The sequence below is a fragment of the Callorhinus ursinus genome, unplaced genomic scaffold (genome assembly GCF_003265705.2).
Source record: "Callorhinus ursinus isolate GAN/ISIS: 27379988/994484 unplaced genomic scaffold, GSC_fseal_2.0 scaffold4, whole genome shotgun sequence".
In the NCBI taxonomy this organism is placed as follows: Eukaryota; Metazoa; Chordata; class Mammalia; order Carnivora; family Otariidae; genus Callorhinus; species Callorhinus ursinus.
Genome location: NW_027397066.1, coordinates 66,915,266 through 66,941,004, shown reverse-complemented (window position 1 = coordinate 66,941,004; position 25,739 = coordinate 66,915,266). Strand labels below are relative to the sequence as shown.

At 36.8% G+C, this 25,739-nt stretch overlaps 1 protein-coding gene and 1 pseudogene across 3 annotated transcripts in view; one reads left to right on the top strand and one right to left on the bottom strand.

Moving 5' to 3' along the window:
- The window catches only part of COPS4 (COP9 signalosome subunit 4), a 40,369-nt gene that overhangs the window by 10,033 nt on the left and 4,597 nt on the right, over window positions 1-25,739 (bottom strand). For all 3 annotated transcript variants that reach the window (XM_025887779.2, XM_025887778.2, XM_073891864.1), the window contains exons 2-7: window positions 15,345-15,424; window positions 13,092-13,243; window positions 12,431-12,534; window positions 7,859-8,012; window positions 7,547-7,697; window positions 6,281-6,451 (exon numbers count right to left, since the gene is read on the bottom strand). In XM_025887779.2, the coding sequence (XP_025743564.1) occupies window positions 6,281-6,451; window positions 7,547-7,697; window positions 7,859-8,012; window positions 12,431-12,534; window positions 13,092-13,243; window positions 15,345-15,424 (812 nt within the window). The remainder of the gene's footprint in view (window positions 1-6,280; window positions 6,452-7,546; window positions 7,698-7,858; window positions 8,013-12,430; window positions 12,535-13,091; window positions 13,244-15,344; window positions 15,425-25,739) is intronic.
- Window positions 21,312-21,634, top strand: LOC112835833 (large ribosomal subunit protein P1-like; annotated as a pseudogene).

Sequence of the window (25,739 nt, the reverse complement as noted above, 5' to 3'; positions counted from 1 at the left end):
GTGTGTGTGTGTGTGTGTGTGTGTGTGTGTGTGTGTGTGTGTGTGTGTGTGTACACACACACCTTTTCTTTATCCATTCATCAGTCAATGGACACTGAGGCTCTTTCCATGATTTGGCTATTGTTGACAATGCTGCTACAACTATCAAGGTACACATATCTCTTTGAATCAGTATTTTTGTATCCTTTGGTAAATACCTAGAAGGGCAAATGCTATATCATAGGTTAATTCTATTTTTAACTTTTTGAGGAACCTCCATACTGTTTTCCAGAGTGGCTGCACTAGCTTGCATTCCCACCAACAGTGTAAGAGGGTTCCCCTTTCTCTGCATCCTCACCAACACCTACTGTTCCCTGTGTTGTTAATTTTAGCCATTCTGACAGGTGTGAGGTGATATCTCCTTGTAGTTTTGATCTGTATTGCCCTGATGATGAGTGATGTTGAGCATCTTTTCATGTGTCTGTCAGCCATCTGTACGTCTTCTTTGGAAAAATGTCTATTCATGTCTTCTGCCCATTTTTTAACTGAACTGTTGGTTTTTTGGGTGCTGAATTTTAGAAGTTCTTTATATATTTTGATTAACACTTTATCAGACACCACATATAATATTGTATTAGTTTAAGATGTACAACATAATGATTTGATATACGTATACATTGTAAAATGATTACCACAATAAGTCTAATATCCATCACCTCACATAGTTAAAAGTTTTTTTTCTTGTGGTGAGAACTTTTAAGATCTACTCTCTTAGCAACTTTCAAATATAAAAACCTAAATAAATGGGAAAATAGGAAGACTTAATATTGCTAAGATGGCAACAGTCTCCAAGTTGATCTATGGACTAAGGGTAATCCCTATCAAAATTCCAGCTTTTTTTTTTTTTAAAGATTTTATTTATTTGAGAGAGAGAGAGAGCACAAGCCAGGGGGAGAGGCAGAGTGAGAAGGAGACTCCTGGCTGAGCAGGGAGCCTGACACAGGGCTCAATCCCAGGACCCTGGGACCATGATACGAGCCAAAGGCAAATGCCCAACCAACTGAGCCACCCAGGTGCCACTCCAGCTGGATTCTTGGCAGAAACTGACAAACTGATTTTAAAATTCATTCTACTGGGACTCAGAGGAGCCAAAACAATCTTGAGGGGGAAAAAAAAAGTTGGAGGACTCACACATCCCAATTTCAAAACTTGCTATAAAGATAGAGCAACCAAGACAGTGTGGTAACTGGCATAAGAACAGGAATATAAAATAATGGAATAGAACTGAGACTCCAGAAATAAACTCTCACATTTATGGTCAACTGATTATCAACAAGGGTACCAAGATAATTCAATGGGGAACTTACAGTCTCTTCAACAAATGGTGATAGGACAATTGGATATCCGCATGCAAAGAATAGAAGTGGACCTTTATCTTACACCATATACAAAAAAATGAACTCAAAATGAATCAAATGTCTACATGTAAGAGCTACAATTATAAAACTTACAGAAGAAAACAGAGCAAATCTTCATGATCTTGGATTAGGCAATGGTTTCTTAGATATGACACTGAAAGTAGAGGCAACAAAAAGGAGAAACACTGGACTTAATCAAAATTAAAAACTTAAATGTTTCAAAGGATACCATCAAAAAAGTGAAGAAACAACACACAAAATGGGAGAAAATATTTGCAAATCATCTGATAATGATCAGGTCTAGAATATAAGAATTCCTGCAATTCAGTAATAAAAGGACAAATAACCCAATTTAAAAACCGAAAAGGATCTGAACAGACTTCTCTTTAAAGATATACAGATAGCCAGTAAGTACATGAAAAGCTGTTCAGGGAAATGCAAATCAAAATGATGAGATACCTCTTCACACATGCTAGGATGTCTAAATCAGAAAGATCATAAACGTGACAGCAAATATGGAGAAATTAGAACCTGCACACACAGCTGGCAGGAGTGTAAAAAGGAGCAGCTGCTTTTGAAAACAGTCTGGCAACTTTCCAAAAGACTAAAGAGAGTTATCATATGTCCCAGTCATTCCACTCCTAGGTAAATACCCAGAAGAATTAAAAACCTGTGTTCATACAAAAATTTTTACATGGAAGGTGGCAGAGGAATAGGAGACTGTAATTTCGTCTGGTCCCAGGAATTCAGCTACATAGCTATCAAATCATTCTGAACAACTGTGAACTCAACCAGAGGTCTAAGAAAAGACTAGCTGCAACTCTACGAATAGAAAAGCGAACACTTTCTGCAAGGCAGGACGTGCGGAGAAGTGAATCCGAGGTGATATTCGGGAAGATAGATCGTGGGGGGAGGGTGCCTCCGTCAGCCGCCACCAGCAAGTGATAGAGCCGCGGAGCACAAAATCAGAACTATTAGAAGTCTGCTCCAAAGCCAAAGAAACACTGAAAAAGAAAGCCAAAACTGGTAGCATCACAATTCTGGACTTCAAGCTGTATTACAAAGCTGTAATCATCAAGACAGTATGGTATTGGCATAAAAACAGACACACAGATCAATAGAATAGAACAGAGAACCCAGAAAAGGACCCTCAACTCTATGGTCAACTAATCTTCGACAAAGCAGGAAAGAATGTCCAGTGGAAAAAAAGACAGTCTCTTCTTCAACAAACGGTATTGGGAAAATTGGAGAGCCACATGCAGAAGACTGAAATTGGACCATTTCCTTATACCACACATAAAAATAGACTCAAAATGGATGAAAGACCTAAATGTGAGACAGGAGTCCATCACAATCCTTGAGGAGAACACAGGCAGCGACCTCTTTGACCTCAGCCACAGAAACTTCTTCCTAGGAACATCGCCAAAGGCAAGGGAAGCAAGGACAAAAATGAACTATTGGGACTTCATCAAGATAAAAAGAAAGAAAGTCAACAAAAGCAAAAGACAACCAACAGAATGGGAGAAGATATTTGCAAATGACATATCAGATAAAGGGCTAGTATCCAAAATCTACAGAGAACTTATCAAACTCAACACCCAAAGACCAAATGATCTAGTCAAGAAATGGGCAGAAGACATGAACAGACATTTTTCCAAAGAAGACATCCAAACGGCCAACAGACACATGAAAAAATGCTCCACATCACTCTGCATCAGGGAAATACAAATCAAAACCACAATGAAGTATCACCTCACACTGGTCAGAATGGCTAAAATTAAATGACAGATGTTGGCGAGGATAAGGAGAAAGGGGCACCCTCCTACACTGCTGATGGAAATGCAAGCTGGTGCAGCCACTCTCCACAGTATGGAGGTTCCTCAGAAAGTTGAAAATAGAGCTACCCCACGACCCAGCAATTGCACTACTGGGTATTTACCCCAAAGATATAAATGTAGTGATCCAAAGGGGCATCTGCATCCCAATGTTTATAGCAGCAATGTCCACAACAGCGAAATTTATGGAAAGAGCCCAGATGTCCACTGACAGATGAATGCATAAAGAAGATGTGGCATAGGGGCGCCTGGGTGGCTCAGTTGTTAAGCGTCTGCCTTCGGCTCAGGTCATGATCCCAGGGTCCTGGGATCAAGCCCCGCATCGGGCTCCCTGCTCAGCGGGAAGCCTGCTTCTCCCTCTCCCACTCCCCCTACTTGTGTTCCCTCTCTCGCTGTCTCTCTCTCTGTCAAATAAAGTCTTTTAATTAAAAAAAAAAAAAAGATGTGGCATATATATACAATGGAATATTACATAGTCATCAAAAAAACCCTGAAATCTTGCCATTTGCAACAATGTGGATGAAACTAGCGGGTATTATGCTAAGCGAAACAAGTCAATCAGAGAAAGACAATTATCACATGATCTCACTGATATGTGAAATTTAAGAAACAAGGCAGAGGATCACAGGGGAAGAGAGGAAAAAATAAAACAAGATGAAACCAGAGAGGGAGACAAACCATAAGAGACTCTTAATCATAGGAAATAAACTGAGGGTTGCTGGAGGGGAGGGGGATGGGGGATGGGGTAACTAGGTGATGGATATTAAGGAGGGCCTGTGATTTAATGAGCATGGGGTAAAAACTGATGAATCACAGACCTGTACTTCTGAAACCAAAAATACATTATATATTAACTGAATTAAAATTTTAAAAAATTTACATAAATATTCATAGAAGCATTAATAGCCCAGAAGTGAAAATAACCTAAATGTCCATCAACTGATGAGGAAATAAAATGTGGTACATTCATATATAGAATATTACTTGGCAATAAAAAGGAATAAAGTACTGATAAATGCTACAGCATGGATAAACACTTTGCCAAGTGAAAAGGCTATATATTGTGTGTTTCCACTTATATGAAGTGCCCACCACAGACAAATCTATTAAGCAGAAAGCAGATTAGTAGTAATATTATACACCTTTGGGAATATACTAAAAAACAATGAATTGTAATTAAAAAAAAATTACGTCTCATGATTGCTAATGTAGGGTTTAATGCCAATAAACAAAAATGTCCAAGAGATAAATAAGGAAAAACAGGAAGGCCTAAAATGGAAGAAGAACAAAACATCTGTCCTCTCTATATAGTCCCATGTGAGAAATTTGAGAATCATCTGCATCCTCAGAGGTCCTAGTAAGTATCCTTTTTAGAAAAGAATCTTTTCACATTTTTTTTCATAGCCAGAAAGCTCAAAGTCAAATCTGAAGCTTGACTATATCAATCCTGGTAACTTTTTCTTTTTAACTATCTTTTAACTTGTTTGTCAGGTATCTCCTTGCAAAAAGAATTTAAAGCTGCTCAGGGGCGCCTGGGTGGCTCAGATGGCTAAGCGTCTGCGTTCGGCTCAGGTCATGATCCCAGGGTCCTGGGATCAAGTCCCGCATCGGGCTCCCTGCTTCTTGGGAGGCTGCTTCTCCCTCTGCCCCTCTCTCTCTCTCTCATGAATAAATAAATAAAATCTTTTAAAAAAAATGGTTAAAGCTGCTCAGAATACACGGAAAAGAATTTAAAAGTAGCAACAATCAAAACACATACATACACACTATTTATAGGTGGGCTACAAATTTAATAAGCTTTCTAGCAGTCAAGATAAGAAAAGCCAATCAGCTCATTAACTCAAAGTGTGTTTAATAAGATAAAAAAACAACTGTTCAGGAGAATCACAACTGCAAGACTGTGAAGGAATTTTTCCTGAGGATTGCGTAACAAATATCCTATAGAAAAAAAATACCTCCTTTGGACAGAAAGGTGAGAATCAACTAGTTTGCTTCTTAAAATACAAATTAAATGAAAAATTCAATAGGAGATCACTATAATCCCTTCAGTGATCCGGTTTAACTCAGGGCAGTAGGACTGGGTGAAGTGTATACCTTTCAGCAAACTCCTGCATAAATGATTCTTTATAGCTAAATTCTCTTTGATATATTCTCATTGAATCCAAGGAAGTGAGTCCAACAAATCTGTGTTTATCTTGACTTTTTTCATGTTTCTGATGCTCTATTTTTATTATTACATGTTATTGTTTTAAGTTACTTTAAAACCTCTGTAGACAAACATATATAAAGTGACTGATGCTATAAACAAGCAACTATTAAAAACTTTTCTGGAAAAGGTAGCCTGATAAAACAAATACATCCCTTAACTAGGAAATATGACACCAAGTTCTATTCTTACTGGCAATACTTTCACCCTGAATAACCTTAAGCAAGCTACTGTGCCAAATTTTACTCATCTAAAATAGGACTGGATAATTATACTGTTAAAAACTGATGCTTAAAATTAATTAAGGTACTTATCAAAGGGTTTGAGTTTTTTAAAAACCAGGCGCTAGGGGCACCAGGGTGGTTCAGTCGTTAAGCGTCTGCCTTCGGCTCAGGTCATGATCCCAGGGTCCTGGGATCAAGCCCTGCATTGGGCTTCCTGCTCAGCAGGAAGCCGACTTCTCTCTCTCCCACTCCCCCTGTTTGTGTTTCCTCTCTTGCTGTGTCTCTCTCTGTCAAATAAATAAATAAAACCTTAAAAATAAATAAATAATAAAAATTAAAAAATAAAAACCAGGTACTATTAACATAGGCTGTAATTCTGCCCTTACAATTTCCAAAAATGCATTATTCTACAATATGCTTTCCAATAGGGCTATTTTTATAATTCAAACCCTATCTGTATATAATACTCATTTTCAGTCAATATAATATTCCTTTTGGTCATCAAGTGTTATATAAAAATATTATAGAAAGATAACAAGATGCTTCAAATTTAACACACGTTCCACTAGTGTGTACCTAAATATTCACTCCAACAAATTTTTAAGACATGATCATTACCATCAGCTGTAGTTGCTTTTTGGTGAGGCATCAACATGGCAGCAAATTCTTGAAGTTGATTTCCTCTGATGATCCTGTCTAGGTACATTTTCTCTAGGATCCCATAAGCAGCAAGTTGCTGGCACCTTTCATCCTTAAAAAGAGTAGCTAGCATCCGAGAACGCTGCTGTCCTAAGGGAAACAAATGAGCATCAAATATTCTCACAATCTATTTCTCCAATAAGAAACTATGTTATGACTCAATTTTTGCCTACTAAGAATATAGTCAATTGTCCTGATTTGTAGCAGTTATGTTCTACAAAGTTGCTGCCCACACTGAATTAGTGAATACTCAATTGCTCATCCAAAAAGAATGAGTGGTATGTACTGACATATAAAGATTGCCAATATACAGGTAGGAAAAAAGCAGGTTACAAAAGCATGTGTATCATGATACCGTTTATAAAAAAAGAGGACACACACAGAACTTTTACACTGAAGGAAATCCAAGTAACCAGGAAAAGTTCTTTAGAACTGGAAGCAGTACCATTTTATATACTGCCTTTTTAGTAACAAAAATACAATAAGTAAGATCACTGCTTCAGGGGCGCCTGGGTGGCTCAGTCACTGGGCGTCTGCCTTAGGCTCAGGTCTTGATCCCAGGGTCCTGGGATCGAGCCCCGCATCGGGCTTCCTGCTCCGCAGAGAGCTTGTTTCTCCCTCCCCCTCTCCCTGCTGTGTTCCCTCTCTTGCTATGTCTCTCGCTGTGTCTCTCTGTCAAATAAATAAATAAAAAACCTTTTATATATAATTTATATATAATTCTCACTTAATTTCATTATTCATTTTTAAGAGAGATATTAGACAAACTAAACTTCATATTATCTCTCTTAATAACTCCTAACACATGTGGGTAACAGACTGATACATGCATATTTAAAAATATTTCCTTGCGGGGCGCCTGCGTGGCTCAGTCGGTTAAGCATCTGCCTTCCGCCCAGGACATATCTCAGGGTCCTGGGATCGAGCCCCCCATCAGGCTCCCTGCTCAGTGGAGAGCCTGCTTCTCCCTCTCTCTCTGCCTGCCACTCTGCCTACTTGTGCTCTCTATCTCTCTGTCAAATAAATAAATAAAATCTTAAAAATAAAAAATACATAAATAAAAATAAAAATAGTTCCTTGCTAAATCCTCTAGTAGGTAATGAGCCTGAAATTATTAATTCAGTAATGAGCCTGAAATTATTAAGCAAACGTAACTGTTCATGAAAGCACAAATTACATGTTTACCTGCTGATGCCAAGATGGTACAGTGCAAAGCATGTTTTAAGGCCTCTAGTCTTTCACTTTCGTGCACTATTGTCTTGTAAGAGAGCTCATTGTACCTTTGTGCAGCTTCAATGAATTTTCTTCTATAATCAAGAACACGTGCATAGCATACCTATAGAGGGAAATTTTTCAATTGGGGAAAAAATTAAAAATCAAAGCAAAAAATAAAAGATAATTTCTAATATATAACACCATTTATCAGATGTTCTGGAGAATCTTAGTATAGTAGGATTCTTCAATACAAAATTAATCTCAAATCAACTCATCTGTTACCTTATAATGTATCTGTAACTGTTCATTGGTGGATTCATTCTGAAGCAATGATGCTCGATTTATGTAAGCCTCTGCCTGGACTGGGTCATCATCTTCCAGATATAGCCTAGCAATCTTCAGGTAAGTTTCCAGCTTATAATCTACATTGTACTGCCTAGGATGTAACAGAAAAACACAGAATGACTGAGTATATTATCAAGAAAATTTTTAGGAGTTGGAGAAAATAAATTTTTTTCATTATATATATTCTGTTAATATAAGAGAATCAAATTTTTACTGCATTGGAGAAAATCTAAAAAATATTTCCAAAATAAATTTTATTGAATTTTTATTATTTTTATCATGATTGTTCCATTGTATTTTAGCTTCTTTCAATCCTCAGATAATCTCACAAGTCATAGAACTTAAAAGAAAAAAATGCCTAGTTGAGGGGTGTATCATATACTGCTGTTGGGGCTATAAATGAGTAAACCATCATGGAAAACAATTTGGCAATATATTTTCCAATGACCCTTTGAATCCTTTAAAATACATATATATTCCTTAACTACTACATTTTACTTCTAGAAAATAAATCCCAAGAAAATAATTAGGGATGTGCACACATACACAGAAGGAATATTCATTTGTAAAGTTATAAATATCTTAACAGGAAAACACTGGGAATCACTTATTATGATATTTATAATAATCAACTAAATTGTGGTACATAAAAGATGGTAGAATAATATACAGTTATTATAACCATTACTATATAATAGTCATGTATTTTTGCTAAGTAAAAAAACAGGATAAAACAACATGTAAGACACTATTAAGATGTATTTCTATACATACATATGAAGATAGTAATAGCAATTATCTCTAGGTGTTGAGATTACAGACAGTTTTCATTTTCTTCTTTATCTCAGTGACCACATTTTATGCAAGAAATGCACAACTGAACACCTCACATAATCCAAAACTCACAAAAATCAAGATTAATCCTTACAGAAAAATTAATCTTTTTTATTACCAGCAAAAGTGAGCCACCATGTGGCAAGAACAGTTTACAGTTTACATGGCCCAAGCTCTGAAATTCTTTACTTTTTAAATTTTTTTATACTAATTTGAATTTTTTCCACAAGTCATATATTACTAGCATTTTGTACTATACTATTTCCATTCACAACTCAAATTTACATTAACTGCTATAAATAGCACTATACTTTTTTGAATTTTCCAATTTTATGCCATCTACTAAATTTAAAATTACTGTAATTATCAGAATGAATCATTGTTTAAAGAAACAAATTCTCAATCGTTTATCCAGATTCTACTTTTAATCACTTTTAGGTTAACTTGTTTAGAAAACTGCTAAATTTTCAGTTCTCTGATATCCTCACAGATAAAGATAATGCTACAGGACGTTCAAAATGGTAATTACTGTCACTACAAAGAACAATATCTAATTTTATATTTATTTCAACTGCCAGTGAAAGTACATCAATTGCCCTGTACTACGAAGAAAATACTCCGCACAGAATAAGACCAAAGCAAAGAAGAAAGCCCAGCCTTTTCAAACTATCAAAGAAAAACAAACAAACAAACAAATGAACACGAAGGCTTGGAAAGCAAAATTCAACATCCACATAATGAAGCCTTTCTCAAACTGGCTGCTTTTTCAAGGAGCAGCACTGTCTAATAATTTCATAATAAGCAATGCACAAAAAGCAAGATGCCTGAACTACTGTCTGCCTTATCATTCATCACAAATATTAATGAAGACAAAAAAAGAATTCCTCATTTACCTGGTAAAAGAGTAGAGAAGCAGCTGAAATATTTTTAAATCATTCACAGGTGGTATTTTTATACTTGTCAATTGAAAGGGGAACATATTTAAAAAACATAACCAATAATCTCACATCTGCCCTCCTTCTTGTACAATGTACTTGGGAGGAATGCTTCATAAAGAACTAGAGATATTTCTAAAAATACTAAAGGTAAGATTAATTGAATAAAAGTTATAAATTATCATCTTAATTCTTTCTAATTGTTTCTCCCTCTCACTTAGTCTAGCATCCCAAACCCAACAACCCATTGAACCCACTGTGACCTCTAAACGACTGAACTCATTATATTGCTACTGTCTTTTTCCCCTTAAAGGCCTCACTTCACCCCTCACCTCGTTTAACCCCTATGGTCAATCACTGTTAATTATTGAATATGCACTCATCTCCCTTGTCCATCTCTTGCTGTCACACTTGTTGGGCAACATCGTAACTGTGATTAAACCTACGTTTGCCTACTCCTTTCCTGCACCCATGTAGCTGAACTCTGATGGAGAAAAACACCTAACCAATCTGAATGATCTCATTTCAATCACTACAATCTTCAGATGAGCCCTTTTTGCTGCCAACTATATTCCTAGTCTACTCACTCTCCTAGAGAATTTTTTCTCCTATTTTTGTCTTCCCTCAACTTCAACACTCCCACCCCCATCCACATCTCCAGCTGATGACCGATTCTGACTTCACTAAGAATACTGAAGCCATCAACGAGTACTTGCACAAACTCCCCCAGCACATGGCTAATACAGCACCCGCATACTCTGTATTGCTGGCTGTTACTGTAGATCACGGGGTGCTATTCTGCCCATCGGGGAACATGTGGCAATGTCTACAGACATTCTGATTGTCACAAATAGGGGCAATGATGCTACTGGCATCTAATGACAAAGGTCTGAGATGCTGCTAAGCATCTTGCAATACACAAGACAACCCCAACAAAAAAGAATTAGTGCATCTAAAATGCAAACAGTGCTGGGGTTGAGAAACTCAGTCTCCAGTGAGTTATCTATGCTTCTATCTAAAGCCTATCCCTCCGCTAGTTTCCTTCCCCTCTGTCTACTCCTGCCAGAATCCTCTTACTCCCCCGTATCAAATTTTTGCTTTCCAAAAAATCATAAAAGAAAAAATAATCTCTGCTGCTTCTACCCTATTTCTCTGCTCCCTTTTGTGAAAACTTCTGCAAAGAGTTGCCCATACATACCATCTCCAATTCTTCTCTTCCCATTCCAATCACGCTTTTTCATGCTTACCATTTCACCAAAACAGCTTTTGCCAAGTGTCTCAGTGACCTCCACATTACTAACTCCAATGGCTAACCGTCATTCCTCATCTTACTTGACCTAGCAACACCAGAGCTGATCACTTGCTCCTTGATACGTTTTCCTCATTTGGCTTTTAGGCGACCACACTCCACATTCTTCTGGTTGTCTTCTTACCTAAATACTTTTTACTTCCTCCTGCCCCTGACCTCTTAATGCCGAGTGCTATAGGAATCAGTACTTAGTCCTCTTCTCTATATTTCCTCCCTTGGGGATCTCACTGATATAATGGCTTTAAATTCCATCTACATAGAGACACCTGAGTGGCTCAGTTGGTTAAGCGTCTGCCTTCGGCTCAGGTCATGATCCCAGGGTCCTGGGATCGAGCACCGCATAGGGCTCCCTGCTCCACGGGGAGTCTGCTTCTCCTGCTTCTCCCTCTGCCTGCCGCTCCCCCTGCTTGTGGGTGCTCTCTCTCACAAATAAATTAATAAAATCTTAAAAAGAAAAAAAAACCTAAAAAAAATTCCATCTATGTATCAATGATTCCCAAATGTAGCTCAGATCTCTCTCCTAAACTACAGACTAATATATTCAACTCCCTACTAGATACTTTCACTTGGTTATGACATGTCCAAAATGGAACTCTCGATTTTCCCTCAAAACCTATTCTTTACTACTCAGTAGATGGCAACTCCATCTTTCCAGTTGTTCAGACCAAATCCAGGATTTATCTTGGCTCTTCTTCTCATACTACATATCTAAGCTACCAGAAAATCCTTAGCTCTACCTTAAAAACATATCCAGAATCCAACATTTCTCACAATCTCCATCTTCTCTGCAGTAGTACATAAGCCTCTTAACTCATGTCCTTACTTCTATCATTACTTGCCTATAATTATTCTCAACCCAGTAGGCAGAATGATTTTCTAAAATATAAGTCAGATCATGTCATTCTTCCATACAAAATCCTCCAATGGCTCCCCTTCATTTCACTTAGAGAAAAGCCAAAGGCCTTACAATGACTTACAAGAACCTACATAATCTGGTCCTCAGTACTCTCTGATCTCAGCCCCCCACATTTCCTTGGCTCACTCCACTTCAACCACACTGGTATCTCGATCTTCTGAAAACACTCCAGGCATGCTCCTGTCTTAGCACCTTTACATTAGCCATCCTCTCTAAGAGGATCTCCTAAGAGTCTTCCCTCAGCTCATAGCCATTCCCTTACTTCCTTCAAGGGTCTGAGAAGTTGTACGTGGACCACCCTACCACTCCAATCACCCTTTTTAATGATACAACCTGTTCTCCACTTTCCCTTTACTTTTCTCTATAGCACTTATCCCCTTCTAACATACTGCAAAATTTTTGTACTTATTAAATTGTTTATGATGTTTCTTTCATTAGAATGTGAAAAAAAACATAAGTGAATAATGATAAATATCCTATATACATCTCCATCCAATATCCACTATTTACTATACTTTTGTCCTGTTTCCAAAGGAATTCCCACCAACACTTGGGCTGCATTTCTCCAATCTTCTTCTTTCTCATATATGGACGCAAGATGCTGTCTTATTGAAGCAACCTGGAATAGTAGGTAGACATGTTAAATTATATCAGCTGACATTAGTGACTAAAATAAATGGAGGCTAAGTTAATCTACTGTGATAATGCTGTCATTCAACATATTAAGCTGACAAGTAAATAGTACTAGTTTAACTAGACCACCCCAATTTTTTTTTATGAATTTTGCATTCACAGAATATCAAAATACTGAACTAACACACTTCTGCAATGTGGATTATGGCAATAATTTAGTTTAAATATTAAATTTTACTTTTATGTTAACTGTATATATAATGCTAACGTTTTCCTATGATTTTAGCCTTATTAACAATTTTTCTGATTCTTAAAAATTGTCTAAAGAGTAATATTTGGTTTGTAAATCAAACTGTAATATCCAAGCAAATGTCAGCTGGAGTTACAACATCCTAATATTTAGTTTTATACTGTAACATGCTGTTTGGCGCACTGTTTTGTCAAAAATAAAACTGGATGATCATCTCCTTTAAAAATGTCATAGTATCTCTCAAAATAACTGCTGCTATCTCATGTTCAAAAATCACTGGTCTAGATTTTTACCTGCTCTTCAAATGAAATGACTCTAGGTTGGATCTTTTCCAAGGTGAAATGATAGATTTCTTTGGCTGTGCTATCAGGCAGGTTAGGGAGATGGGTACAGAAATCAGTCAGCAACTGTCGAGAGATCACGAGACTGACATTCTCATTCACCACTTGTCAAAAAAAAATAAGAGATAAGAAAACAAATAATTTATCAATTTTCATTAAGCAATCAATTTTTACCTAAAATTAACATTAAGAACAATATAGATTAGTACAACCTTCACTGCATTATTCAGGGACTTACATACCCATATCATCTTATATTACAGAATCAGTTTTCCTTATGCTGAATTATTTGATTACATAATGACTACACTAAAACAGTAAAAATCCCATAATTTTCCTAAGAAACAGAAATGGCTGGGGAAAAGTTTTGTTTTACATTTGAGAATTTTACATTATTCCTTCTCTTCCTTATTGTTCTACAAAGGGAAGGCACAGAAACACCTATATTTTTATGTATGTACTTATATACCACCTGGTGACAAAAAGGAGTTAAAGAAGAAACAGATAATTTTCACGAAATTTAAATAAAGCAAGTAGTGACAGTTACCGCCACTTGTATTTTCCCAGTAAAAACAACAAATAAGAACTGAAGTCAGCACTAGATGTACAGACATATTTAATGACATAATTCATAAACATGTATGAGTTTTTATTACTGTATGTGATAAAGGATGAGAGCTCTGAAGCCTTGCTGCTTCCACCACTCCTGATCAGATGCCCTCCAACAAGAAACTTAGCTTGTCTGTATTTCTGTTTCCTCCTCTGTACAATGTGGCTAAGGCCGCTGAGAAGCTTAAATGCATTATACATAGAGCACTTTAAACAACATGGGGAACAAACCACTGAACAAATGTTCATTATTATTATCACTATTATTATATTTTAAAAGATGCATCGTGCTTGTGACCACTGCTCAGATAAATTAAGTCTGAAATCAGCAGTTACTGGGAAAATAAATGATCATTCAAAAACTGTTCAGCTGAGGGCGCCTGGGTGGCTCAGATGGTTAAGCGTCTGCCTTCGGCTCAGGTCACAATTCCAGAGTCCTGGGATCGAGTCCCACATTGGGCTCCCTGCTCCTTGGGAGCCTGCTTCTCCCTCTGCCTCTCTCTCTCTCTCTGTCTCTCATGAATAAATAAATAAAATCTTTAAAAAAAAAAAACTGTTCAGCTGATGTAAATGATTTTCAGTAGACTGCTTTTCACTGGTGCACTGGATTCAAAGTTTATATAAAGATTAAAGCTTATAATAAAAATCACTATTCTTTTGCTACTACAATGCAATGTTCTCAATAAAACCATTCCTAACAGTTTTTTGGAAGCAACGGCCAGCTCAACACACACTGCAGGCCCCAATTTTTTGAGGCAGTAACTTACGGTAACCTGTAACAAGCTTGTAATCAGTTCATGATATATTAATCATAATTCATTCTTGGATAAAACCGGATACAGATGAGAAAACACTTTCATTACAAGTGTCATTAGGCACTTAACGACTGTTAGAAAGAAATTCCTACATAAACTAGCACTTCTCATGAGAATGTATGTGAAAGCATGCTCTACACTGTAAAGCACTCTCAAGTGTCATTAATATTGTTAACTCAGTATCAATTCCAGCCTGGATTTTGAGTAATTTTCAAAATAACTGGATATGTTTGAAGTCAGGGAATAGGTGAGAATGTCTTGAAGAATGGAAATGTCTAGTTCCCATTCAAAGGGAATGTTCTTAACGTTAATAACGGTCAACACCTATATAGCGCTTATTATATGCCGGGTACTATTCAAAGCACTTTACTTGGTATGTTAACTCATTTAACCTCAACATTTCTACAGGGTAGCTATCACATCCCCATTGTATAGACAAGGAAATGGAGGCACAAAGGAATTAACTTATCCAAGAACACACAACTAATAAAACAACAGACCAGACTGAATCTAGACTATTTTCCTTATCATTATGCTACACTGTCTTTCATCAGTTACTGTATCAATTACTGTACAAAACCTTAATTGGTAATGTAACTCTGAAGACAACTTATTGAAAAATTACCTAGTAAAGCTTAAATTCTAAAATGAATTTCAATGTATATTTAAATTTAATCTCAATGAAAATTATATTGATAACTTGATATAAAACGAGCTTGAGCAAGCTTTGAAGTCCTAACTCGATAATACAAGGCAAACATGGAATTTTCATTCCACTTACTTGCTTCCACAAAAGCTTTCAAAGCTTCTAGTTGTTCTGCCCCAGATAACTGAATGGCTTTTTCCAGGATCTGACGATACCTAAAACAACACCAAATAAAAATAATGTTCAGAGAACACCATACTCTAATGCTAACTTTGATGTTTATTCATTTCTATTTATCCTGGTTTCTTTCATAGTGCTCTAGTTTGTGGTTTTCTTTATAGTACACCACAGATTTTTCTGTTGTTGTTTTAAGTTCCTAGTCCATCATAAGAAACACTAAATCTGTAATTCTTAGATGTCACTTCCAGTTTTCTTTACATTATACCACAATTTTTTTTTTTTTTAATGTTTTCAAGCCCGGGAGCACCTGGCTGGCTTAGTCGATAGAGTATGAGACTCTTGATCTAAGGGATGGTGAGCTCAAGCCCCACAGTGAGCATAGAGCTTACTTAGAAAAGGAAAAAAAAGTTCTCAAGCCCATCAGAAGAAAACGAATCTGTAACTTCAAGTTACTGGATCTAAAGTGCCACTTTTTCTTGAAAAAGTTTTAGCTTTAAATTTAAACTAAGTCAACTTTTTGGGGTGCCTGGGTGGCTCAGTCCACTGGGCATATGACTTGATTTCAGCTCAGGTTGTGATCTTGGGGTTGTGGGATCAAGCCCCCCCCCCCCCCCCCCGCCCCATGCTCAGCACGAAGTCTGCTTGGAATTCTCTCTCTCCCTCTGCCCCTCCCCACACTTGGGTGCAGGCATGTGCACATGCTCTCTCTTAATAAATAAATGAATCTTAAAAAAAAAAGTCTCTTATGCTTTGCCTTTCTCTCTTTAAAAACAAATAAGTCAACTTTCTTTCAAATGCCTTAAAAAATAAGTTTTATTTCCTTCAATTGTGTATTACACAGACACACAAGAATGTTATTTGAGGTGACCCAGAACCTTTTCCTCTTGTGGGCCTAATGAAACCAGGGTCACCAACACTAGGATAGTGTTGATGAGGAAATGAAACCAAGTATTAGGGACTGAATGTCTTAGTGCGTACAAAACAAACTCCAAACCAAATACACTGATAGAACACATCTTATGCTATCAGACAGTGCCTGTATATTCTTTATTTGCAATCACTTCTAATAACTATTCTCCCTAATATTCATGACCACATAAGATTCAAATCAGCACTCTAAAAAGGATGGGGGAGAGGCGTCTGGGTGGCTCTGTTGGTTAATTGTCTGCCTTAGGCTCAGGTCATGATCTCAGGATCCTGGGATGGAGCCCCCAATTTGGGAATCCCTGCTCAGCAGGGAGTCTGCTTCTCCCTCTCCTTCTGCCCCTCCCCCCACTCATGCACTTGCTCACGCTCTCTCTCTCTCAAATAAATAAAAATCTTAAAAAAAAAAAAAGGATGGGGGAAATGCTAAAAACAGGAACAATGACAATTATTAGGCAATGGCAAATTCATTCCTGAAATACAAACTCTAGGAGGTCAAGGATTTTTGTTTGTTTTGTTGACTGCTATGCACACAATGCCTAAAGCAGCATATCACAAGCATTCAAATATTTAACAGTATTGGTAAATAATAATACAGTATTTTATTTCTTAAACTGAGTGGTAGGTACACAAGTATTATACTATTTTTTATCCCTTTTGTCTTAATAGTAATATTTATTAGAAGCATTAGTTAATGCATTTTACAAACCTAACAGTATCAATTATTCAGAATGTCATCCAGAATATAGTCAAGAAATAAAAATATACAAATAGGAAAATATATATATACAAATAGGGTAGGCAAATATATATATACAAATAGGGCCCAAACTCATTCAAATTTATGATTTGTAATTTTGTAGGGCACACCCTCAAGCTACCATTCAACACTTACGGATTCTCAAGCCATACAGTATTCTCTGAACCTTGGTTATGATTTCTCAAAAACACAACGAATGAATCAAATTGACTTGTAAGAAAGATAAACTGACAGAAAAGGCAGCAAATTCCAAAAGAACAGAGAAACTACTCTAATAAAGCAAGGAAATTATTATTAAGCTTTAAAACAAAAATTGATACTTTTAAAATTATTTTTAAAATTTGAGGGGCAGTAGTCAGTTATCTGAAAATTCATTAACATGGAATATCTCATTCTTTCTATACATACACATACACACACATGCACATATACTATTTCCCATATCTATATTTATACATCTACTTTATTGCTCTGGGCATTTAAGTTAATACATTCAATGTTTTATTCGTTTTTGATTGGCTTATTATTCATATTCTTCATATTCATGGCTGAGCCCCCTTAATCTTATATCCCTATAGATTATTTTATACTAACAATATTATACTCAAATATGACAATGTCCCACAGAAATTTTCTGATTAACCTGTATTAAGTCATTGTTTTATAACTTATCAACTAATCTGTATTAAAAACACACCAAAAGAACCTCTAAAAAGGATAAAACTTTTATATTAACTACATCATACAACTTGCATTACAAATTGCCTACCCAAACTCTCAACTTTTATTGATTAAGAAAGTGAGATGCAGAGTTTGGGCTAGATGCTATCTTACTCATTCTCTAATATGTAAATTCTAGTATCTAAAAATAAGATATTACTTTTTTACAATAATAATAAGGAATGACTAATAAACCTAATTTAAATCTGGGATTTAAATAATCAATCAGGCACCTGGATGGCTCAGTCAGTTAAGCGTCTGCCTTCGGCTCAGGTCATAATCCCAGGGTCGCAGGATTGAGCCTCGAGTCAGGCTTCCTGCTCAGTGGGGAGTCTGCTTCTCTCTCTCCCTCTGCTCCTCCTCCCTCTTGTGCTCTCTCTCTCTCCCGCTCACTCTCTAATAAATAAAATCTTAAAAAAATAATCATTTAATATTGCCATATTAAATCATCCAAAAATGCTAATTGAGCACCTAAGCTTTTTAAAATGCTAATATTAGATTCTGTGTATGATACTAAAGAGATTTTAAATAACCTTAGTCTTTGAAGATATAATATAGTCAGGCAAATAAAAATTTAAAAATCAAATATTATCACATATTAAATTACAATAAAATAAAAGTTACTGAAATGAGTAAAACAAACCGAATATGAGAAATATGACTGTAAGAACTAATAAATGAATTTGGTAAAGTTGTGGGGTACAGAATCAATGCTTGAATATTTGTTGTGTTTCTAATAGCCAAGCTATGCAAAGAGCCCAGATGTCCATCAACAGATGCATGGATAAAGAAGATGCAGTACACACACACACACACACACACACACACACACACACACACACACAGGAATACTACTCAGCCGTCAAAAAGAATGAAATCTTGCCATTTGCACCGAAGTGGATGAACTAGAGGGTATTATGCTAAAAGAAGTAAGTCAGTCAGAGAAAGACAAATATATGATTTCACTCACATGTAGAATTTAAGAAACAAAACTGATGAACATAAGGGAAGGGAAGGAAAAATAAAATAAGATGGAAACAGAGAGGGAGACAAACCATAAGAGACTCTTAACTGTAGGGAAGGTGGGGGGAAACAGAGAGGGAGACAAACCATAAGAGACTCTTAACTGTAGGGAAGGTGGACTCTTAACTCCAGCGTTGCTGGAGGGAAGGTGGGGGGAAAGATGGGGCATCTGGGTGACAGGCATTAAGGAGGGAACATGATGTAATGAGCACTGGGTATTATATGCAACTGATGAATCTCTAACTTCTACCTCTGAAACTATTAATATACTGTATGTTAATTAAATTGAATTTAAATTTTAAAAAATCTGTTGTGTTTCTAAACACTAATAACAAATTATCAGGAAGAGAAAACATCCTATTTACAATTACATCAAAAAGAAAAAAATAACGAGGAATAAATTTAACCCAGGTGAAAGATCTGTACACTGAAAACTATAAGACATTGATGAAAAAAATTGAAGACATAAATAAAAGGAAAGACATTCCAGAGTCATGGATTGAAAGTATTAATATTGTTAAAATGCCCATACTACTCAAAGCAATCTACAGATTCAATGAAATCCCTATCAAAATTCCAATGGCATTTTTCACAGAAATAGAACAAACAACTAAAATTTGTATGAAACCATAAAAGATCTTGAATAACCAATCTTGAGAAAAAACAAGAAAGTTGGAGGCATCACACTCCCTGATTTCAAATTATTACAAAGCTATAGTAATCAAAATGGTATGGTATCAGTATGAACACACATAGATCAAGGGAACAGAACAGAGAGCCCAGAGATAAACCTGCACATATATGGTCCATTAATTTATAACAAAGGAGGCAATATACAATGGGGAAAGGACGGTATCTTCAATAAACGGTGCTGAGAAAAATGGACAGCCACATGAAAAATAATGAACCTGGACCACTATCTTACCCCATACTAAAAGTAAACTCAAAATGAATTAAAGACTTGAATGTAAGACCTGAAACCATAAAACTCCTAGAATAAAACATAGATGGCAAGCTTCTCAACATTGGTCTCAGCAATATCTTTTTAGATACGACTCAAGAAGCGGTGATGACAAAAGCAAAAATAAATAAAGGGGATTATACAAAACTAAAAAGCTTCAAGTGAAGAAAAACATCAACAAAATAAAAAGGCAACCCACAGAATGGGAGGTTATCTGATAAGGATTAACATCTAAAATATATTTAAGAAACTCATACAACTCAATAGCAAAAAATAAATAAATAAAAGAGTGATTAAAAAATGGCAGAGGGGGACACCTGAATGGCTCAGTTGGTTAAGCATCTGACTCCCAATTTTGGCTCAGATCATGATCTCAGGGTTGGGAGATGGAACCCCACATCAGGCTCCGCCCTAGGCATGAAGCCTTCTTAAGATTCTCTCTCTCCTCTTCCTCTCTCTCCCTCTCTCAAAAAAAAAAAAAGTGGGGGGGGGGGGCCAGAGGAACTGAATAGACATTTTCCCAACGATAAACAGATGGCCAAAAGGCACATGAAAACAGGTTCAACATCACTAATAATCTGAGAAATACAAGTCAAATCCACAATAAGATATCACCTCACACCTGTTAGAATGGCTATTATTAAAAAGACAAGAAATAACAAGTGTTGGCGAGGATACACAAAAAAGGGAACCTTCATGTACTGTTGGTGGGAATGTAAATTAGTGTAGCCACTACAGAAAATGGTATAAATATGTCTCAAAAAAAAAATCCGTATTGTGATCCAACAATTCTACTGGGTATTTATCCAAAGAAAATGAAAACGTTAGTTTGAAAAAACATATAAACTCCTATGTTCATTGCAGCATTATTTACAATAACCAAGATATAGAGACAACTTGTGTTCATCCATGAATGAATGGATAAAGAAAATGTACGTAAATACAATGGGATATTAATTCAGCCATAATAAAGGAAGAAAATCTTGCCTTTTGCAACAAGACAGATAGATCTTGAGGGCATTATGCTAAGTGAAATAAGTCTGACAGAGAAAGATAAATACCACATGCTCTCTCTTATAGTGGAATCTAAAATAAAACCAACCCAAACACAAAGATGCAGATCAAATTGGTGACTGCCAAAGGCAAGAAGTGGGGTATAGGAAAATGGGTGAAAGTGGTCAAAAGATACAAACTTCCAATTATAAAATAAATAAGTCAAGGGGATGGAATGTACAGCATGGTGACGGTAGTTAATAATACTGTGTATTGCATACTTGAACGCTGCTAAAAAAAGTAGTTCTTAAAAGTTCTTGTCACAAGAAAAAAAATTTTGTAAGAATAAAAAATGGATACGTTTCTTTGAAGTTAAGAATATCTATCAAAGTCACCATTTAAAAAGTGAGAGATGCTTTCCTCAGCTGCCTCTAAGGTGCTCGGGCCTTCCAAGGAAGCTAAGGCCATGATGGGGTGAGGGCCTCACCATCTGGTGACGAGCACCACACCAGGCAGCGCCCGCTCAGCACTCACCCACACCATGGCCTCCACCTTGGAGCTCGCCTGCACCTGCTTGGCCCTCATCCTGCAAGACGATGAGGTCACAGAAGCTAAGATCAATGCCTTCATTAAAGTAGCACGTATGGATGCTGAACCTCTCTGGCCAGGCTTATTTGCAAAGGCCCTGGCCAATGTCAACATCGGGAGCCTCATCTACAACATAGGGGCTGGGAGAGCTGCCCCAGCAGCTGGCGCCGTCCTGCTCTTTCCACCACTGCTGCTCCAGCTGAGGGGAAAGTGGAAGCAAACAAAGAAGAATCAGAGGAGTCTGATGATGACATGGACTTTGGTCTTTTGGGTTAAGCCTTTTCTGTAACCTGTTCAATAAAAAGCTTAAAAAAAAAAGGTGAAACATGCAAGCCACAGATAGAAAAGATACCTGCGATCCATGTATTTGGAAAAAAACCTCCCATCCAGAATACACTTAAAATTCCTGTAAATCAATAAAAGATGAACAACCCAATTAAAGAACAGATAAAATGCTTAAATAAGCACTTAGAGATAAGATCCAAATGCCCAACAAGCATATTAAAAGGTACCAAATAACCTCAATATTCATTAGGTTAACGCAAATGATAGGCACAAGTAGATACCATTATACTTCCACTAAAATGAGTAATATTAAAAACACTAACAAATTTGAGTGTTGGTGAGAATGTAGGGGAACCAATCTCATCTATCCCTGATGAGAGTATAAAGTGATCTACACTCTGGAAAACCACTGGCAGTTATCTACTAAAACTAAACATGTCCTCTATAACCCAAATATTCCATTCTTGGGTATATATCCAAGAGAAATGAATGTCTATGTCCATAAAGAGATAAATACAAAAATTTTCATAGTAGCTTTATTCATAATAGCTCTAAACTAGAAAAAATTTTAAATCTCATCAAAAGAAAGGCCCACTAATAAAATGGAATTCTACAAATCAATAATGAATGCTTCATGCATGAATGTATCTCACAGATATTATGTTGAGTGAAATAGGACAGACACAAAAGGGTCCACTGAATGGTTCCATTTACGTGCATTTTAAGAACAGGAAAACCCAAATCACAGTGATGGAAGGAGAATAGTGGTTATATTCGGGGGTAGTGACTGTGAAGGGGCATGAGGGAACCTCTGGGCATGCTGGAAATATTCCCAGCTTGATATGGATAGTTGTTACATATCTATGTATGTGAGAAAACGTATTGGGCTCTACTTTTAAGAGTAATGTACTCAGGGGCCCCTGGGTGGCTCAATCGTTAGGTGGCTGCCTTCGGCTCAGGTCAGAATCCCAGGGTCCTGGGATCGAGTCCCAAATCGGGCTCCCTGCTCAGTGGGAAGCCTGCTTCTCCTTCTCCCACTCCCCTGCTTGTGTTCCCTCTCTCGCTGTGTCTCTCTCTGTCAAATAAATAAAATCTTAAAAAAAAAAAAAGAGTAATGTACTCAATGCAGTGTACTTTAAAATATACAGGTATATATAAACCCACACATATCTTATATTTTAATAGAAAGTAAAAACAAAATTAAAAAAGAGAGATGAAAAATGAAGAGGTAATATTTTAATTCAGAAAAGAGTAAAACCAAAAGGGGTTAGATTAGCTAGAGAAGGCTCCACGAATAAAACACCTTTTTACTGAGCACTCAATAGAAAAAATGGAAAAATGATTGATATGGAGAACATGACAAATACCAAATATATTTTCCTTAAAAAATATTATGGAGGTGGGTGCCTGGGTAGCTCAGTTGGTTAAGCATCCAACTCTTGGTTTCAGTTCAGGTCTTGATCTCATGGTCGTGAGTTCAAGCCCTACGTTGGGCTCCACGCTGGACATGGAGCCTACTTAAAAAAAAAAAAAATTATGGAGGAAAATAAATTTAACTAAGGTGCTTGCATCTGCCCTACCCATTTATCATCATCAACAAATGTTTACTGAGCACCCATTTATGTCCATGAACTAAAGTTCACTATGTGGATTCCTGATTTCTTGGCACCTAAATCTGAAGGTAAATAAAACATACCCACATGAAAATGTATCACAGTCACTATTTAGAATCAAAATGAGTAGAATAGGTATGTATTAGTAGATCTTTCACCTATGGTAATGATGAATTAGATGACTGGACCAACCCTACCTCAAAACAAAAACAAAAACATAAAAAGCTGAAAGAAATGCAAAATAATAATAATAATAATAGCATAAAATCCTAACAAGAAAGAAGAAACAGGGGAGGATGAGTACAAAGAGCTTCTGCCTGTGAAAAGCAAGGTGAGAGGCAGAGTGGCACTTCTGGTGGGCTCTGCCTTGGGGCATTCTGCCAATCTCCTAGAAACATTGAGAGGCAAGTTGTAATTTTTGGCCAACTACAGAGCTAAAAGAAAAGGAATCTGAGATCCATGCTTGCCAAAGGAGGAAATACTACCACTTTGGAAATAAGATTACAATTTCTATTCTAAGGATCATCAAGGTAAACCAGAAAATTCTGAAGGCTTGATCCTAGACAGCTATCACCCTCAGGTGACTGGCAGAAGGAAATGAAAATCCTCCATGAAAGGTTACATCCTAAGCCTCCAAATGTTTCGAAAAGTATATTTTTAAATAACTTGCCCAACAAAGATCACAAGGCACATGACAATATGAGAATCAACAAAAGCAACAGACAACAATAGCAACAAGCAGGGACTCCAGATACTGGAGACTATCAGAAAGACTGTAGTACAATTACATTTATCATGTTTACAGAGATAAACTCAGGCTTCAAAATTTCAGCAAGAAACTGAGAACCATAAAAAGTGTCATTTGAAGAAAGAACCACCGAGGCACCTGGCTGGCTCAGTCGGTAGAGCATGTGAAGCTCCATCTCAAGGTCATGGGTTCAAGCCCCACGTCAGGCGTGTAGCCTACTTAAAATAAAAAATTTTAGGGGTGCCTGGGTGGCTCAGTCGTTAAGCAACTGCCTTCAGCTCAGGTCATGACCCCAGGGTCCTGGGATTGAGCCCCGCATCGGGCTCCCTGCTCCACGGGAAATCTGCTTGTGTTCCCTCTCTCGCTGTGTGTCTCTGTCAAGTAAATAAATAAAATCTTAAAAAAAAAATAATAATAATAAATAAAAATAAAAAACTTTTAAAATATATTAAAAAAAGAAAGAAAAGAAAAAAGAACCACCAAAAACTACAGAACTAAAAAATACTATATCCAAGCTTACTCAATGAAGTTCTTAACAGTAGATTAAACACATTTGAAAAACTGATAAACTAGGAGGTGGGACAGAAAAACCTATCCAGAATAAAGCACTGCAAAGTAAGTACAGAAGACAGGGTAAGAGACATAGAGGTCACAGTAAGAGGGCCTAACAGGTGTTTCACTGGAGTCCTAGAGAAGAAAACAGAATGGGACACAGGCTACATTTGAAAATAATATGGCTGAAACAACCCAGGACCATGAAAGACTCTATCTGATTCAATAAATACAGTGAAGCACAACCAGGATAATGCAGTATTTACAAACTAAACTAAACTAAAATAAAATACCATAATTCTTTCACCTTCTGCATATATGCCCCTTGCAATGTGACTCTGTAGCTCTTCATATCAAAAGGTAGAGTTTCTTTTCCCACCCTTTGATCTGAGCTTGTTTTGATTAATAGAATTTGATAGAAGTGAAGTGCCTGTTCTGAACCTAGACAGACCTCAAGAGGTCTTATATGTGTCTTTTTCTCTTGTAACCTTGCTGTGGCCACATGAACAAGATCAGGGTAACCTAGTGGATAATGAAATATGTAGCCCAGTCACCTCCACTGCCCCCACCAACACAGCAAAGTAGCAGTGCCTACCTAACCTGCAGCTGACTACAGACACATGTAGGAAATACGTGTGGAACCCAGATCATGCAGAACAGAGAACCATCCAGCTGGGCCCAGCCAACCAACAGAATTATAAGTAAATGATTGTTGTTTTAATCCACTAAGTTTTAGAGTGGTTTATTTCATACAAAAGCCAACTGACAGAGAAATAAACAAATCCACACAGACATGTCACAAAGAAGTTTCAGAAAATTAAACCATTTGTAATTTTCTTACAAATCAAAACCATAATGAGATACCACTTCACACCACTCAGAATGACTGTTGGTGGGAATGCAAACTAGTGCAGCCAATCTGGAAAACAGTATGGCATTTCCTCAAAAAGTCAAAAATAAAACTACTCCAGGACTCAACAATTGCACTATTTATTTACCCAAAGGATACAAAAATAGTGACTCGAAAGAGCACACGCACGCCAATGTTTTTAACAGCAATGTCCACAATAGCCAAACTATGGAAAGAATCCAGATGTCCATCAGCAGATGACTGGATAAAGAAGATGTGGTATACACACACACACACACACACACACACACACACACACACACACACACACAC